The sequence below is a fragment of the Fomitopsis serialis genome (assembly GCF_022376445.1).
Source record: "Fomitopsis serialis strain Sig1Antser10 chromosome Unknown B0H18scaffold_110, whole genome shotgun sequence".
NCBI lineage: Eukaryota > Fungi > Basidiomycota > Agaricomycetes > Polyporales > Fomitopsidaceae > Fomitopsis > Fomitopsis serialis.
The window spans coordinates 87,251-102,101 of record NW_025955070.1 but is presented as its reverse complement, the minus strand read 5'-3'; the positions used below and the strand labels follow the sequence as shown (position 1 = coordinate 102,101).

At 55.5% G+C, this 14,851-nt stretch overlaps 6 protein-coding genes across 6 annotated transcripts; 1 reads left to right on the top strand and 5 right to left on the bottom strand.

The window, feature by feature from the left end:
• Positions 1-582: 582 nt before the first annotated feature.
• On the bottom strand, positions 583-2,637 carry B0H18DRAFT_1123950 (uncharacterized protein; the record flags this gene model as incomplete). The annotated part of the gene is made up of 21 exons (XM_048034778.1): positions 583-651; positions 705-768; positions 823-847; positions 927-990; positions 1,055-1,082; positions 1,151-1,210; positions 1,271-1,371; positions 1,425-1,470; positions 1,523-1,538; positions 1,604-1,618; positions 1,679-1,703; positions 1,761-1,804; positions 1,856-1,881; positions 1,931-1,956; positions 2,008-2,025; positions 2,084-2,093; positions 2,165-2,217; positions 2,273-2,309; positions 2,370-2,383; positions 2,438-2,516; positions 2,567-2,637. 21 exons carry the CDS (start codon positions 2,635-2,637, stop codon positions 583-585), a joined length of 891 nt encoding a protein of 296 aa, XP_047887971.1.
• Positions 2,638-2,947: 310 nt separating this feature from the next.
• Positions 2,948-4,646, bottom strand: B0H18DRAFT_56925 (uncharacterized protein). Its single transcript, XM_048038634.1, has 3 exons — positions 3,827-4,646; positions 3,349-3,763; positions 2,948-3,252 (listed from the first exon to the last, which is right to left on the bottom strand). The coding sequence occupies exons 1-2, from the start codon at positions 4,502-4,504 to the stop codon at positions 3,404-3,406; spliced, it is 1,038 nt and encodes a 345-aa protein (XP_047887970.1). The 5' UTR covers positions 4,505-4,646; the 3' UTR covers positions 2,948-3,252; positions 3,349-3,403.
• Positions 4,647-5,135, bottom strand: B0H18DRAFT_56864 (uncharacterized protein). Its single transcript, XM_048038632.1, has 2 exons — positions 5,092-5,135; positions 4,647-5,016 (listed from the first exon to the last, which is right to left on the bottom strand). Exon 2 carries the CDS (start codon positions 4,999-5,001, stop codon positions 4,789-4,791), a length of 213 nt encoding a protein of 70 aa, XP_047887969.1. The 5' UTR covers positions 5,002-5,016; positions 5,092-5,135; the 3' UTR covers positions 4,647-4,788.
• Positions 5,136-5,782: 647 nt separating this feature from the next.
• B0H18DRAFT_56917 (uncharacterized protein) lies at positions 5,783-7,812 on the bottom strand. The gene is made up of 3 exons (XM_048038633.1): positions 7,630-7,812; positions 6,381-7,566; positions 5,783-6,325 (listed from the first exon to the last, which is right to left on the bottom strand). Exons 2-3 carry the CDS (start codon positions 7,545-7,547, stop codon positions 5,999-6,001), a joined length of 1,494 nt encoding a protein of 497 aa, XP_047887968.1. The 5' UTR covers positions 7,548-7,566; positions 7,630-7,812; the 3' UTR covers positions 5,783-5,998.
• Positions 7,813-8,921: 1,109 nt separating this feature from the next.
• B0H18DRAFT_1036751 (uncharacterized protein) lies at positions 8,922-9,568 on the top strand. Its single transcript, XM_048030376.1, has one exon. The coding sequence runs from the start codon at positions 9,335-9,337 to the stop codon at positions 9,539-9,541; it is 207 nt and encodes a 68-aa protein (XP_047887967.1). The 5' UTR covers positions 8,922-9,334; the 3' UTR covers positions 9,542-9,568.
• Positions 9,569-11,274: 1,706 nt separating this feature from the next.
• Positions 11,275-13,064, bottom strand: B0H18DRAFT_1036748 (uncharacterized protein). The gene is made up of 4 exons (XM_048030375.1): positions 12,172-13,064; positions 11,645-12,111; positions 11,534-11,587; positions 11,275-11,471 (listed from the first exon to the last, which is right to left on the bottom strand). The coding sequence occupies exons 1-2, from the start codon at positions 13,057-13,059 to the stop codon at positions 11,647-11,649; spliced, it is 1,353 nt and encodes a 450-aa protein (XP_047887966.1). The 5' UTR covers positions 13,060-13,064; the 3' UTR covers positions 11,275-11,471; positions 11,534-11,587; positions 11,645-11,646.
• Positions 13,065-14,851: the final 1,787 nt, after the last annotated feature.

The following is a 14,851-nucleotide window of genomic DNA, read 5'->3' as shown; positions in this document are numbered from 1 at the left end:
TGTTGCAACCGTGGCGGCGGCGGGCTCTGAAGGATGAATGGTCAATGCAGCCATTAACCTACAAGTGGTACCTGACACAGGCTTGATGAGGGCGCGGGATGAGTTTGGTTCGTGGTATCAGCTTCCGACTCGGCCACTATCCAGGCCATGATGAATTCGAGAGTCAGTTGAACCTGGATGGGCTTGCACTGAACGACACGCTGTCAGTTGTACATGTCTGACCGTATTCGCTGCGGTCTACTGAAATCGTCAGTGATCCGGTATTGCGGAGCAGATCAATGGCAACACAATCCCGCTCAAGTGCTTCGCTTCACGCGAATGGGTCACGGCCGTACTACGGAATTTAAGGGTGACGTTCCCGTGGATGGAATCATCCGACGACCCGCGAACACGCCTACTCACGCTGGCGGCGGCGTGGGCCACGTAGCCTTTGTATCGGCCCTATTGTGACCCCTGCATCGCACGTACTGAACCATCTAGCATCAAATTTGCTCGCTCGTCAGGCCGCGAGTTTAGCGGGCGTGTTTTACTTGTACAATCATCGCCTACTCTTACGTTCTGGGTAGCTACTTCATTCGAGCCCTAGACCTCACCGATACCCGTGAGGTTATTGGCCGCGGACGGTTCCTCGCAGGTAAGTCGCAACGCCACCTGGGCCCTGAAAACAATCGACGTGAACATCCGCAGCCTGCACGCGTACCGACCACTCGCCTCGTAACAGTCCTCTCGAACGTCTTCCGAGACCGAATATGTCGGCGCACGTTCAGCCTGCCAACGGGAGGTGAGCGACGGCGATCAGCAGAACGGCCCGGGCTTACTTACATGGCCAGTGCACTACTGAGATAGACTAGACAGTGGTGAACGGAGGTCAGTGACAACATGGTCCTCCGCGCTGAAAGCGACAGATTCAAGCGTTCAAGCCTCACCGGCACTCTGGGGAAAGTAGATGAGCGAGGTCGCTCCGTGGACGGAGCTGACGGGCAGCGACCACTGTCAATTGTGGTATGTGCGTGAGAAAAAGTAGGGGTTGACGTATCGAACGGCTATCACGCACGATGACGACCTGGATGGCTTGGAGGAGACTGCCGCGGATAATGTTCAAGTCCGCAGTCAACACCAGCGTCGTTTACATGACTATTCTTGCACTCACCATAGTAGAAGACTGCGATTCGCGGTGTACATGATCAGTCGGACCAAGATGTTCCGTGTGCTGTCGGGAGCCGTGAATTAACAGGACAACGGGACGTTATACATCGACACCGTGACGCACGCATCGTACCCGCTTCTCGCGCCGTATAGTCCGTAGCACAGGGATGCAGCGATCCAGACGTCCGCAGCCTGCGTGACAATCGGGGACGACAGCGCGAACATCTATGCTCGAGTTGAGCCTCGGGCGTATGGACGTCTACTGGGAATGTACTTACCTGTGTTTGGCCAGCGACGTCAAAGGCGTTGACCGGATGGTTATATCTGCGCATATTCAGTCGGTGCGATGTTCGAGAAAGGACACGAGAAGACGCACGCTTCATAGTTGACCACTAGCATACACCGTCGTCAGTCAACGGATGGTTCACGGGACAAGATATGAATATAGCTAAGGTACTTGTACATCCGATCACTACACGACATACGTCGGTCAGCTCAGGGTCTTGAATGCGGAAGATGAGCAGTAGCGCACCGAGCGACCCCACAGAGAGCAATACCTGCCCCGGAGAAACCGTCAGCACGGTGTATGCTCGGGTTAGCACGGCAAGGCGTACCGCGAAGTAGATGACCGGTCGACAGTACCATTTGCGGGCGAGAACTACGGGTAAGTGGATGAGCAGTGGCACCGAGCACCATTGACGGCGCTCACTTATTTTGATATTGAAAATGTAGAAACTGTTCTGCATATGCGACAAAATCTAGACATAGAGAGGGCGGGACATACCATTGAACGATGAACATGACGACGTACTAGGAGTATGATGATTAGCATACATCTACTCAGCCGAATGACTCACTCACAGAAAAGACGGTCTGAATCTACGCCGCGGTAAGTATGGTGAGCTGCTACAGAAAAGTCGATGCATGGAACACTCACGGTAAGGGTGCTGAATGTGGAAGACGCAAGCAGTAAGTCGCCAGTCACCACGTGGAGACGACGAGATCATACACCGGGTACCGAATGAAGGAAAAGTTGTCGGCGCGGTGCAGAATCAAAGACAACCAGAAGAGCTGCGTGTTACGCGTCAGACCTCAAGCGCAGCATGCGCACAGGAAGGGAGTGCACCTTGACATTCATCGCAACTTTGACCGTCTCGCACCCACTGCCAGTGGAAACTTGGTGTCGGTACGGGCAGACCTTGATGACTCGGTGAGCGACTTACAGCAGTATGGCCACCTACTCGTACGTTAGCACGTTCATACGCAAAATAAGGTGGCTCGGAGCACGCACCATGAGCCGCATTTGTGGCGGGTCTTCTTGGTAAGTCTTGAAGTAGTACGTGACCTGACCCAATGTGATCCCGTAAAGCCTGTTATTCCGTCAGGAGGGTCACGAGGACGTAGCGAGCTGCCTACGTACATGACGGAGAGTGCAACCCCATCGAAGATGAAACCCACAGATGTGTTCAATCCATATTGCAGATCAGACATACTTAGTGTGACGAGTACTGAGCACGTCCCTCTTCCGAGGGTGTCGCGGCTATATAATCCCAGGGTGGTCCAATTGCACGCCGGCACAGCCAACGTTGCTTAGAGTTCAGACAAATGATAACGCACAATGGTGCGGTGACGGACAGCGCATCTGTCGCTTCGAACACAGACGTGAGATGCAACGTCTGTCGCCTGAACAGGGGTAGTCCGGTTGGCTTGAGCGAGGGGGAAGACGACCAGGTGCTGCTACACCTTCAGGTCACGATTTGACCTCGCATAGATCAAAGTCTAAGCCTTGAGTCCGACGCAGCGTGGTGCTCAAGACACCGCTTCATAGTGAGGGTCTAATTTCAACCTGCTCGTCACATTTCGGTCGATCTGGCATTCCATTTGCCATTCCTGGCGACCAGAGTCAGAGGCAATCAACCGCCCAGCAGTGTCCGTGACAGACTCCGACGCTGCGATGCCAGCGGCCGTCTTTGAAATGATGCGGGAACAGCGAACGTCGCCCATTCGTAGCTGTCCTACGAACTTCTGTAGATGAAAGTGAACGGTGATTTCGCCGCTTGCCGGAGCGCAACACGAGTTGCGGTGCCAAGTTCGTATCCAGAGGAACTGTTGCCAGTGAGGGGAATCATCGTTCATTCATGAACGTCGAACAGAACCTGCCGTTCAATTCCTAGATCACAATCGCAGGGAACTGTTACTCACGACTATGACGAGAACTGGAGCACGCGACGTATGCGCAACAAAGGAAAGACCAGCTTCACCCATCGTCCAGCCTAAGCCCCTCCAGACTCATGGTCCTCTCGAACTCCGCCGAATGCAGGTACTCCTCGACGCGCTCGCCGGCCTCGCACGAGATGCGCTCCGAGTCGACGCCTGCTCGGCCACGGACGCGCCACCAAGCGCATTCGCCATGAACGTCCGTGTAGTGTGCGCAGAACGGATTGGTCTGCGGGTTGTGGTCGACTGAGATGCAGACGTAGCGGAGCGAGGGGACTGCCTTGGCGAGCGTCATTCGGAAACCGTCGAACTCGGACACGTCCCTGGACAGTGTGCCGACTTCGACGTTGAGGCGCATGCAGACAAGGGTGGATTCGCGGAGCGCGGGGAGGCGCAAATCCTGGAAACGAGGCGGTCAGCTCCGCGAGGACAGTGCACCATGAGCGTCGACGGCCCGACGCACCACCCCTAAGTCAGGTGTTTCCTCTCGCGGGTGACACTTGGCGGTCACCTCCAAATAGCGCAGCCGCCCTCCGAATGCCGGGCTTGCGATAGCCTCAAGAGGACCGGACCAGATGGGGAGGTCCGTGTTCCAAGGGGCGTCCCACCATTCGATGGCGAACACGAAGCAAATGGGGCGTAAACAAGCGGCGTTAAAGTCGTCCCCGAGGCCGCGTGAGGGCCCCGCGTGGAGGTGCAGCCGGCGGACGGTCGGGGCGCGCATACCCGCAAGGCACACAAGCTGGTCGTCATTGTCGGCCGTGACGTCGACCAGAGGGACTGACTCGGTGCACGCCCACTGCCGCCAGTCAAATTTTTCGAAGGACGTGTGCATGCTGTGCATGCGCAGGACCTCCATGCTCGGGAAGATGTGGAAGAACGGGAGGGGGCCGCTGCGCCTGAGCCGGACTTCGCGCACGGTCGAGTGCTGGCCGAGCTGTGGGAGCCCGAAGTCGAAGTCTGACGGTTGCTTGCACCTGCCATGGGGGGGCATGTCGAGGGAGGAGATCTCGACCACATGCGCGTTGCTGAACAAGGCTAGGTGGCTGAGCAGCATGATATACTCGTTGACGCTGTGCAAGATGCCCCACCGCCTGCGCTTGTCGAAGTCCAGAGACACGTCCGAAGGGCGGCTCACCATCTGGTTGGCGACGTCCAGCGCCCGAATGAGTACGCCACAAAGCCTGACAACGTGGAGCTGCTTGAGGGAGATCAGAGCCTCACCGACGCACGGGTCAGCCACCAGCAACGACTCTACGTCGGGCAGCGCGAGAGTGCGTAGATTCTGCGCAGCATGCAGGAGCCCGGCAAGCTTCCCAGCGAACGACGAACCCTCCGTGCTGCGCCAGCAACCAATAACGTCCTGAAGGACGTTGTGGTGTACGTGGAGTTCACGTAGCCAGCAGGCGCGATGACGCGGATCGTCTAGCAGGAAGGCGCAGGCCTTGGAAAGCTGGCTTTTCTGGGAGATGTCGGCACGAGAGAGGATGATACGGCGAGCAGGCGGTGAATGGTTCGAGAGACAAGGGAGAGATTAGGCGCATCGGTGGGATCGATGAAGGAGAGGACAGTGAACCATACATCCTCGTTCAGCACGTCGGCCCTCACTGATGGGTACCCGTGGCCCACTCGATCCATACTGGTCGCACCAGGCTGATATGGGCAGATCCATCAATCAGATCAGCGACAAATCACAGCAAGTACATGGTACAGACGTTCTTTACTCACCGTGACGATGTTGCGACTCGGTGCTACGTACGAGTATGTCGCCGTATGCGTCAAGATGTACTGCTGCATCAACAAGAAGAACTTAGCAGGGGCACGTGTTCAAGATAAGTGATCCCGATTTGCGTTCAAGTACGATCAGTGGGTATGCTCAATTGAGGACACTCGATGAAGTCATGGATACGCCGCTCGGAGCACGACACGAGCGTGCCACATTCATAGCCAGAAGGACTACATATTGACAAGAATTTATGACACGTCGGTCGCAACGGGAATAATCGTTCAGCGTGAAGTGGAAAAGCTAGTATCCATGAAACGTTCAGACTACTACTCAGTCACGATTGTAACGGACAGTGATTGCAAGGAGCACCGGAGGTGCCACCGAGTCCGCGGATTCAGGGAGCCGCGATTGCGTAGAACGAATCGAGTGAGTGGGCAGAAGCGTAACGAGGCCCAAATAGAATAGATCTGGGTCCACCGTCCACGAGATGTCTGCCGTAGGTTCACGAGCATGCAATGCCCACAATTGACGCGTTGACTTGGACAGGGTCGTTGCTTGTTGGTGTGGTTGTCAGGCACTGAGCACAGGCCGCTATTCTATCGTCGAACTTCATCAGAGGCGAGAATGGTGAGCCCCCACTCCCGTCCGTATCTCGAGGCTTAGCATCTCATAATTAAATCACAAGCTTCGAGTGGCAGAGATATGTCCGTCGGATTGACTGATGGAGCACGGACCTGCAAGCCGAATACGATATTTTGTTGGCTGTTGAGAACTCGTGTTTGCACGCATCTTCATTCGGTACAACAAAGGGCCAACACATCCCATCGAAGCAAGAGAGCAAGCGACATAAGTATGCTCCCCAAAGGAAAGACCAGGCCTACCCATCGTCCAACACAAGTCCATCCAGACTCAACGTCCGTTCGAACTCCGCCGAGCGTAGATACTCCTCGACGCGCTCACCGGCCTCGGGCGAGATGCGCTCTGAGTCGATGCGCGCTTTCCGCGCACGCGCCACCAAGTGCACTCGCCTTCGACACGCGAGTCGTACGCCCAGAGCAGATCGGACTGCGGGATTCGTCCGACGGCGATGCAGATGTAACGGAGCGAGGCGACGTTCTCGACGAGCGTGCGCCGGACCTCGTCGAGCTTCGTCACCGTCCCGGATGGGGTGTCGACGTTGAAGTTGAGACGCACGCAGACGAGGGTGGATTCGCGGAGCGCGGGGAGGAGCCATTCCTGGAAACGAAGGGGTTAGCACTGCGAGGACCGGGCAAGACGGGCGCCGACGCACCACCCACGAGGCGGGCATGTCCTCTTGCGTGTGGCAGTCGGGGGTGACCTCCAGGTAGCGTAGCCGGCTCCCGAATTCCGGGCTCGGAGTTGCCTCGAGATGGCCGGCCCAGATGGGGATGTCGTAGTTCCACGGTGCCTGCCACTCCTGGAGGGGAAACGCCAAGCAGACGGGGCGGAGATCGTCGACGCTGAAGTCGCCCTCAGGGCTGCGTAAGGGAGGCGCGTGGAGGTGCAGCTGGCGGAGGGTCGGCGGACGTGCGCCCGCCAGGCACACGAGCTGGTCGTCGTCGTCCGCCGTGACGTCGACAAGCGGGACGGACTCTGTCCACGCCCAGTCCTGCCAGTCGAAGTTCTCGAAGGTCTCGTCCATGCAACGCATGCGCAGGACCTCCATGTTCGGGAAGATGTGGAACAGCGGGAGGGGGCCGCTGTACCTGAGGCCGACTTCGCGTACGGTCGAGTGTTGGCCGAGCTGAGGGATCTCGAAGCTGAAGTCTGAAGGTTTTTCGAACCTGTCTGGGCGGGATATGTCGAAGAAGACGACCTCCACCGTGTGTGCGTTGCTGAATAGGGTCAGGTGGCTGAGCAGCATAAAATATTCGGCCATGTCATATGATGATGAAGGCGAGGCGAAGTTGAGATACACTTCCGTAGGGCGGCTAGCCATTTTGTTCGCGACATCCAGTGCGCCAGTGAGTATGCCAGAGAGACTGACGACCTGGAGTTGTTTGAGCGAGATCAGAGCCGCACCGACGCCTGCGTCCACCTCCAACAACGATTCCACGTGGGGCAGCGCGAGAGTGTGGATGTTCTGCGCCGCATGCAGGAGCTCTGCGAGCTGTGCAGCGATCGCCAACCCCTCCGCGCTCTCCCAGCGGTCCTCCAGGTCCTGCAGAGCGTCACCGTCTATGTGGAGCTCACGCAACCAACATGCTCGATGATGCGGGTCATCTAGCAGGAATGCGCAGGCCCTGGTAAGCTGGTCTTGCTGGAATATGTCTGCGCACGAGAGCACAATACGCCGAGCATGGGGGTGAATAGCTCGGGAGACGAGGGAGAGGCTCGGCGCGTCGGCGAGATCGACGAAGGAGAGGATCATGGACCATATGTCCGCGTTCAGCACGTCGTGCCGCGTGGGTAGGTGCTCATAGCCTGTTCCATCCATGCTGGGTCCGTCACACAGGCTTGTACAGATATCAGTCAGATCAGCGACAAGTCGGTTCAGAATCAAGTACTTAAGAACTCACCGTGGCGATGTTGAGACTCTGTGCTACGGTAACGTAGGTCGCCGTATGTATCAAGAAGTCGTGACCTTCCTGAGCATCTGCCTATCCCAGCACGCCACATTGTATTATGTAACAGATCGCATCGGCCGAGCCACAGACGCTCCTCCTCACGTTTTCGACGTTAGTAAGTGACGTTGCGGAGTCGATGGGAACGTACCGTCACAGGCTTGCGACTTGAAGATGGTGACGGGCGGCCGACTATGAACGCTGAACTTTGAGCATGTAAATCTGTCGAAACATTCCGTTCGCCATCATTGGACAGCAACCGCAAGCTCGTGCAGCTACTGCTGCATTGAATTCGAATTAACTGGGGGATCAGGCTCCGCAACGAGCGGTTTCAAGTTGCTTTGGCGACATGAGCCCTTCAGCTAAGCTGCGAGCAATCTCAACTGAAGCTGTAGATTGCGCAGTCTTGACGAGACGCTCGCCAAAGGAGAAAGAACTACCGTCCACTCCGTCATTCGTTGTCGTTCATGCTATGTAGGATAGCACCGGCATTCTTCACACAGAATCAGTCACGTACTGTGAACTATTCAAATAACACACGTACAGCTGATATGCTCCGAAGGTAAAACATCATTCCTCGTCACTGACTACGGTTGGAGACATCGCGTATCCACGACTATTAGGCTGGCAGTGAGCAATCCAGGGTGCAGGATACGATACGAGGCGCAACTTACATTCCGAGCGAGAATCACGGTCGCATTTGGGACATTCCAAGGGTCCGAACGCTAACGACTCGGGCAGACGTACAGGAAGCCCCTTTGGAGTATGCTTCTATCAAGCTGCCGCGGCCTGACTGTCGATTGCAGTAGAGCGAAGCCGCCGCATTCAAATAATACTCACCCGCTCATGTCTCCGACACAAGGTCGTCTTCGAGGGCAAAGCTATCACACAAGTTAGATGGCACCTCCCTTCGTCGACGTCAGACGACGCCCTCGTCAAGCTGACAATTCGTTCCGGTCAGTCCACTCACACGGCACAGAGGTATCAGACTGTAGCACTCACCATGTCCTAGCGTCGGTTTTGAGGCCTCATGTGTGACGCGTGGACGTCTGAGTAGCCTCAGCTGACGGATCCTTATCCCGCATCGCAGAATGAGCCTGGGCAGAATGCACGACCAAAGTAGAGTGCCAGTGAATCGCGGTCATATTCGGATATTGTACAATCACGGTACCTACGCATCACAGTGTCAGCACTGCACAGCTTGAACACTGCGTTACTAACTCACTTTAAAGCTGCAAAGTATCCGCGAAAGCCTCGCTGCGCATGTACTCATCCAGCCTCTGCCCCTCTTCCATACTAACCTCAACCAACTCCAATGCGCGCTCCTCGGCCGCCCCATCACCGGACTCCGACACAACTCGCCACCACCGCGCCCGTCCGCGGTAGCTCGAGCATCTAGGAGCATCGAAGTCCTCGACCATGTACCCACACGACACGGCGGCGTAGCGGAGAGTCGGGATCCGTTCCGCAAGCAGCCTAGGAGCCGCATCGCACAGCGCCTCCCACTCGCTGTCTCCGTACTCGGATTCAGAGTCAGCCTGAGGACCGGGGAACTCGTCTCGGACACTCTTGAGTTGCTCGACAAGCTTGAGCCTGACACAGATTATGTTACTCGCGGAGAGGAGCGGGAGGCATTTGTCCTGTGGCGGAATGTATCAGAATGGGGATGGAGGGTACGGTAATCAGTGAGAACTCTCCAGCCATCTCTGCGCCTTGTCGGCAAGGTCATGCATCAGCACGTCGAGGTATCGTAGACGCGCACCTGGGCGCTCAAATAACTCCGCAAGCCGCCTCCAAAGTGCCCTGTCGCCGTAGTGGAACCGAATCGAGAAGACCACGGGATGTGTCGCGCACACTGTGGCGATAACGATATTATAGAGCCAGGACCGACCGTGCTCGACAAAGACCTCGAGTACACGTAGGCGTGCGGAGACGTTGTCCGGGAAGGAAAGGGTATAGCTGTAGTAGGCCGGGCGGAACACCGAGCTGTCGTGCGTTACCAACAGGAAGGCTATATGGAGGCATGCAAGATTCGGGCACAACCTCACGAAGGCCAACGGATCTGTGTTGCTGAGCCGCAAGGTGTGTGTGCTAGGCCACAGATCAGCCGAGATTGGTGAAGGTAGTTCTGGGGCAGGTTTGTTCAGAAGCACGAGGTCGATCATGTACACTTCCGCTGTGTTCCGCAGGAAGGGTATGTGGGCGAGCGTATCATATTCCACTTCCTGCAGTGGCTCCCAAGCCTCCAGATGCACTACTTTCGGCTTGCAGGTTAGCCTCTCGCAGAGCGCAACAGTGTCCTCAGTAATACCGTACAGCACGAACCGGCGCAGGTCACGGAGTGCATCAATGGCATCGCAGAGCACACGCCCGCACTCAGTCTCCATAATCGGGTCCCGCAAATCAAAGGCCACGACAAGCGAACGCAGGTTTCGCGCTTGTACAAGGACGGCAGCAAGCAGGGAGTACTCATCGGCTGGATTGCGATGCTGGCGGTTGCAGAAGCGGATCGTGAGCTTGCGCAGATACCAAAGGCGGTATCCGTCTTCCCCGAGGATGAAGTTGTGGAATTCGACGCTCTGGGAAGAGTCTGTTCGCGGACGCGCCGCCGGGCGACGGCACTCATCGTACGTGATGCCAATGCGAGCCGACCGACGTCGCGCTGCGAGAGGAATTTGACTATGATGAAGAGGATGTCGTCATTCAAATTTTGAATACTAGCGACCATCATCCAATGTGCGAACCTCAGGAAAGGTGAAAGACATCAAATTTTAGCCTTGCATATGCACCGCTCAACGAACGAGCACTTACAGGGATGTGAAAGATTGATCTCCTCTCAGCGGATAATGAGAAACCTGTCCGTAAGACTTGCCAGAATTGATCTTCAATTGTCTAGTTGGTCGTGATTGCAGTCCTGCCGTTCAAGTTTACTGGCTATCGCAGCTCGCTCGGTGACAATGCTTGATGGGCCAGTTGTTGAGACGATACCTGCATGATTGTCATGACGAGTGTGACAGAACGAACACACTGGTACTCACCGTTATCTTGTTGAGTCGCTAGAGTGGGTTGGGCAGGGGTTTCCGGAGAGGCCTTGAAGCAACCGCGGCGATGATCGATCAGCGTCGGCCGCTCTGCCAGTGCCAGTGGTGTTCAACATTCACTGGACACAACTTCGCATGGAGCGCATATAAAGAGGTATACATACAATAGGAAAGTCCAATATGTCTGAGGGTACGCAACCAGTGGGAAGCTGACAAGAGAAGACGGCTTAGCCGCATGTTGTCAATAGCCGCATTCGGAAGAGTTGTGCAATTACGTAATCAATTCGTGTGATGGCGGTGGCGCGGCCCAAGACTGGCGGTTGGTCGGCCTGACAGCGATCTGTCGGTCCCGTCGATGTACATACATAAGTACTTCGTTCACGCGGTGCCGATCTGGCTCAGGCTGAAAAGTCGTGGGCCACTTACTTATATACAGACGCTTGCATGGGCTTGGTGTTGGCACCGAGCTCGAGACCATCCCGGATTCGGAACACCCGGCTTGATGGCGAGCACAGTCTCTCCTACGCCGACACCTGGTGCTCAGGGGACGGACCAGCGAGCGATGTGATTTCTGGACGATGATGAATGCAGCCTCGCGATAAGTTTGGGGAGCGCACAGTATCGACGATTAAAGGGATGCTGTGCCCATCAACGGCCTTGTGGAGAAAGGTAACAAGTCTACACGATGGGATATAGCAACGAGTGTTACAAACGAGTGAACAGTATTTCGGTGTCACGCTCCCTGCATCAGAGTTGCTACAACAGAAAGACGGACTTCGTCAAATCAACACTAAGACGAGGACTGTGAATGACTCTACCAATATCACCAGATCATCAGCGCGCATCGCGCCCATAGCATAACAGACATACACCTGCGCACCGCGTGATCTGCAACTGCGCAACCTGCATGTTATATGGCAAGTACTCACTTTTAGAACCTCAGAGTCCTCGCAAAGTCCTCGCTACGCATGAGCGCGTCGATCCTCCGCCCCTCCTCGTCGCTGATCCCTACCAATCGCGACCCGTCGAGTCCTTCATCACCGTCCGCCGACTCGGAATCGGAAGCTTTCCCCAAGCTGTGACGCACAACACGCCAGTAGAGTCCCCACTCTGGCTGCCAAACAACTGGCTTGTTTTCGTGACCATTGCGGTGGAATACTGTGTATCCAGATGTCACGAAAGCGTAGCGTAGGTCGGGAATCGCCTCCACGAGTATGGTCGAGGCCACGTCACGCAGATTCTTCCACGCCTTGTTGAACGAGTATGAACTAGTCCCCCGGATTGGCGGCTTGGAGGCTCTGGAGCCTTCACCCCAATGGACATAGTGCTCATATCTGACGAATTTGAGGTGCACGCATAAAATCCCGCAGTCAGCTAACAGCGGGAGGCATTCGTCCTGCAGGAAAGGCAGCAGTGTGAGACACGTCGTCAAAGAGGAGAGTCTCAGACGGCATACCAGCCAACTCTGCACAAGTGGACTGCTCTCATCTAGCAGCACATCGAGGTATCGCAGCCTTGAGTTTGGATGCTTGGCCAGCACCGCGAGCTGCGTCCAGAACGCCATATTGCCGAAATTGACCTGCATCGAGAGCACCACGGGATATGTCAGACGGACTGTCATGATGACGGTCCTGCTTAAATCGAACGACGTAAAACTGTCCGTATAAACATTGAGGACACGCAGACGCGCGGTGATGGGAGGAATCAGGGCGGTATTGCTGGTGTATGCGTAGTCTTCGTCCCTTGGGTTGTAGCTTGCGTACACACCGGCGCTATGGGTGTACGAGGACCAAAAAGACACGTCTAGACATGCAAGATTAGGGCAGAGAGAGACAATTTGCATCGGATCCATGTTGTTGAGACGTAGGTCGTGTGTGTTGGGCCACAGGGTAGTCGGTGGAGGAAGAGGTAGATGCACTTCAGCTTCCCTGTATGCCGTATGTATGTCGCCATAGAGAATTATCGTCGACGTGTTCTGTAGAAAGGGAAGAACGGGGAACATGGAGTTCTCCATGCGTAGTCCTCCTAGGGTGACCACTTCCGGATGACAGGTCAATCTCTCGCAGAGCTTTGTGCTTTCTTCGCCGATGTCGAATAGGACGACTTCTTGAAGATGATTTAGTAACGCGATGGCGTTGCCGAGGATATGCCCGTTCTGACTCGTCAGAAGTGTTTCTATGCCCTTCACGTGGAGCGCCCTCAGGTTGCGTGCCCTTTCCAAGACGCTGGCGATTCGCGAGTACCCATCGGCCTCGGAAATGTCCTGTGAGTTGTCGAATGGCTCATAGTAGACGGTGAGCCTTCTTAGACACTGAAGACGCAACCCATCGTCCTCCTCGAGCATGAAACTATGGAAGCGGAGGCCGGCACCTGGCGCCCCTAGCACGATGGAGGAGAGTATACGTCGCCTAGGAATGGCGCTGACGGCACGGGATACCAAGGCCAGCGTGGCAGCATCTTGGTGCGATAGTGTTGCAACGATGATGCTGAGGACGTCGTCATTTAAAGTGTCGAGACTGGTAGTAGCTGACATCTTGATAGGTGTGGTTCTCTAAGAGGGAATCAGCGTCATGAACGCGAAGACAGGCTAGAACTACCCACGGCGACTAGCGGATAGCAATCAATGTTTCCGTTCCGACTCGAATGAATCTGTTGATACTAAGCGTAAGCGGTGTGCCATACGCGACCATGCAGCATAAGACGAATCTTACTGGGAAGATCTACTGAGAGGTGAAAACGGGGAACGATGGTCGTTCGATTTCAAGCAGTCGCTGCGGCTTAACTACATATTGAATCAACTAACTTGAATGCGATCAGATATTAGAGAGGCAACGCGGCGCCAGCGCCCATACAGCGCGTCACCGGAGGAACAGCGTACATACATACAGTGAAGAGCCTTTAAGTCAGTGCCAAATCGGCACTAGTGTCGTAACTTTGCAGTTGCTGAGAGGTTGCTCGGGGTTGTAGTGCCAGTGGTGGTCGAACTGGGTCTCTGTCTGGATTAGGTAAGCTACGATCAATGTCGCGAGCACGTGGCTGACGCGGTCACAGTGTCTATGGCGGCACTGCTCTCGTCGACGGTCGTTGCCATACGCGCAGAGTTCAGACCTCCGAATCCCGAGAGACGCGTCAAGTGTTAACGTTGGCAAGGGATCGAGAAGAGGTCGAGATGATATACTGGTCACGGTGTGTTGGACATGTGCAACACCTTATATGCGCCAACTGATGCAGAGTCGAATGATATTAATTGAATATGAGTACAAAATCTCCGCATAACGTTCGTATAGAATTTGTGCAGCGCAATGTATTGGCCGTAGACACCGTACCCACCGCCAATTGCACCCCCAGACGGACCGTCCGTTGTGATTGCATCTCCCTACATCAGCGCATATACACAGCAGTGAAGGGACATTTCTTGCGCCATTTCTACCATGGTTGCGCGGGCCACTAACAACGACGGCTCGAAACGAAACGAAGAAGCTCAAAGTTGAGTCTCATGCAGGCTGGCTTGAACTCACGTTTACGAGCCATTTCTGCAGTCTTGAAGGACGCAACCGACGTGAGCAGTTGCAATGCGGTCTACACTGTGACCATGACCCCGCGCACCAAAATGAGCCCAGGCAGAATGCACGAGCAAGAGGCTAGTTCACAAGGATACGCAAATACCTACGCAATACAACATCAGCACCGCGCAACTCAGAGACAGTGTGGTCGAGTCACTCTAAAGCTGCGGGACGAATGTGTCGAGGTGCGAGGGAAAGCCTGCGCGCGCCGTTGACGCGGACGAGGGCGAGGATCATGGACCATATGTCGTCGCTCAGCGCATGATGCATGATGGTTCGTCGCCTGCATCTCTGATGATTGCTATCAGCGTACGAGTGAGGGACTACATAAGCGAAGATGAGCGCTAGCAGCGGACCTATGTAGTGCAGGGCGAACCGCGACTGGCCACAGCAGACGTCAATTACTGCCTGACGTGTCCGCTGTCGGACAGGATTGAGGGACAATTGGGCTCTCAGCCTCTTGGCGGCAGGTCGTTGCCTGCGATGGTTAGTGGTCAGAGGCTTGCCCGCACCGGAATAAGCCAGAACGGTTCGTGCGTTCGCGGTGCCGAAACTGGTCAGAATGGTATAGCT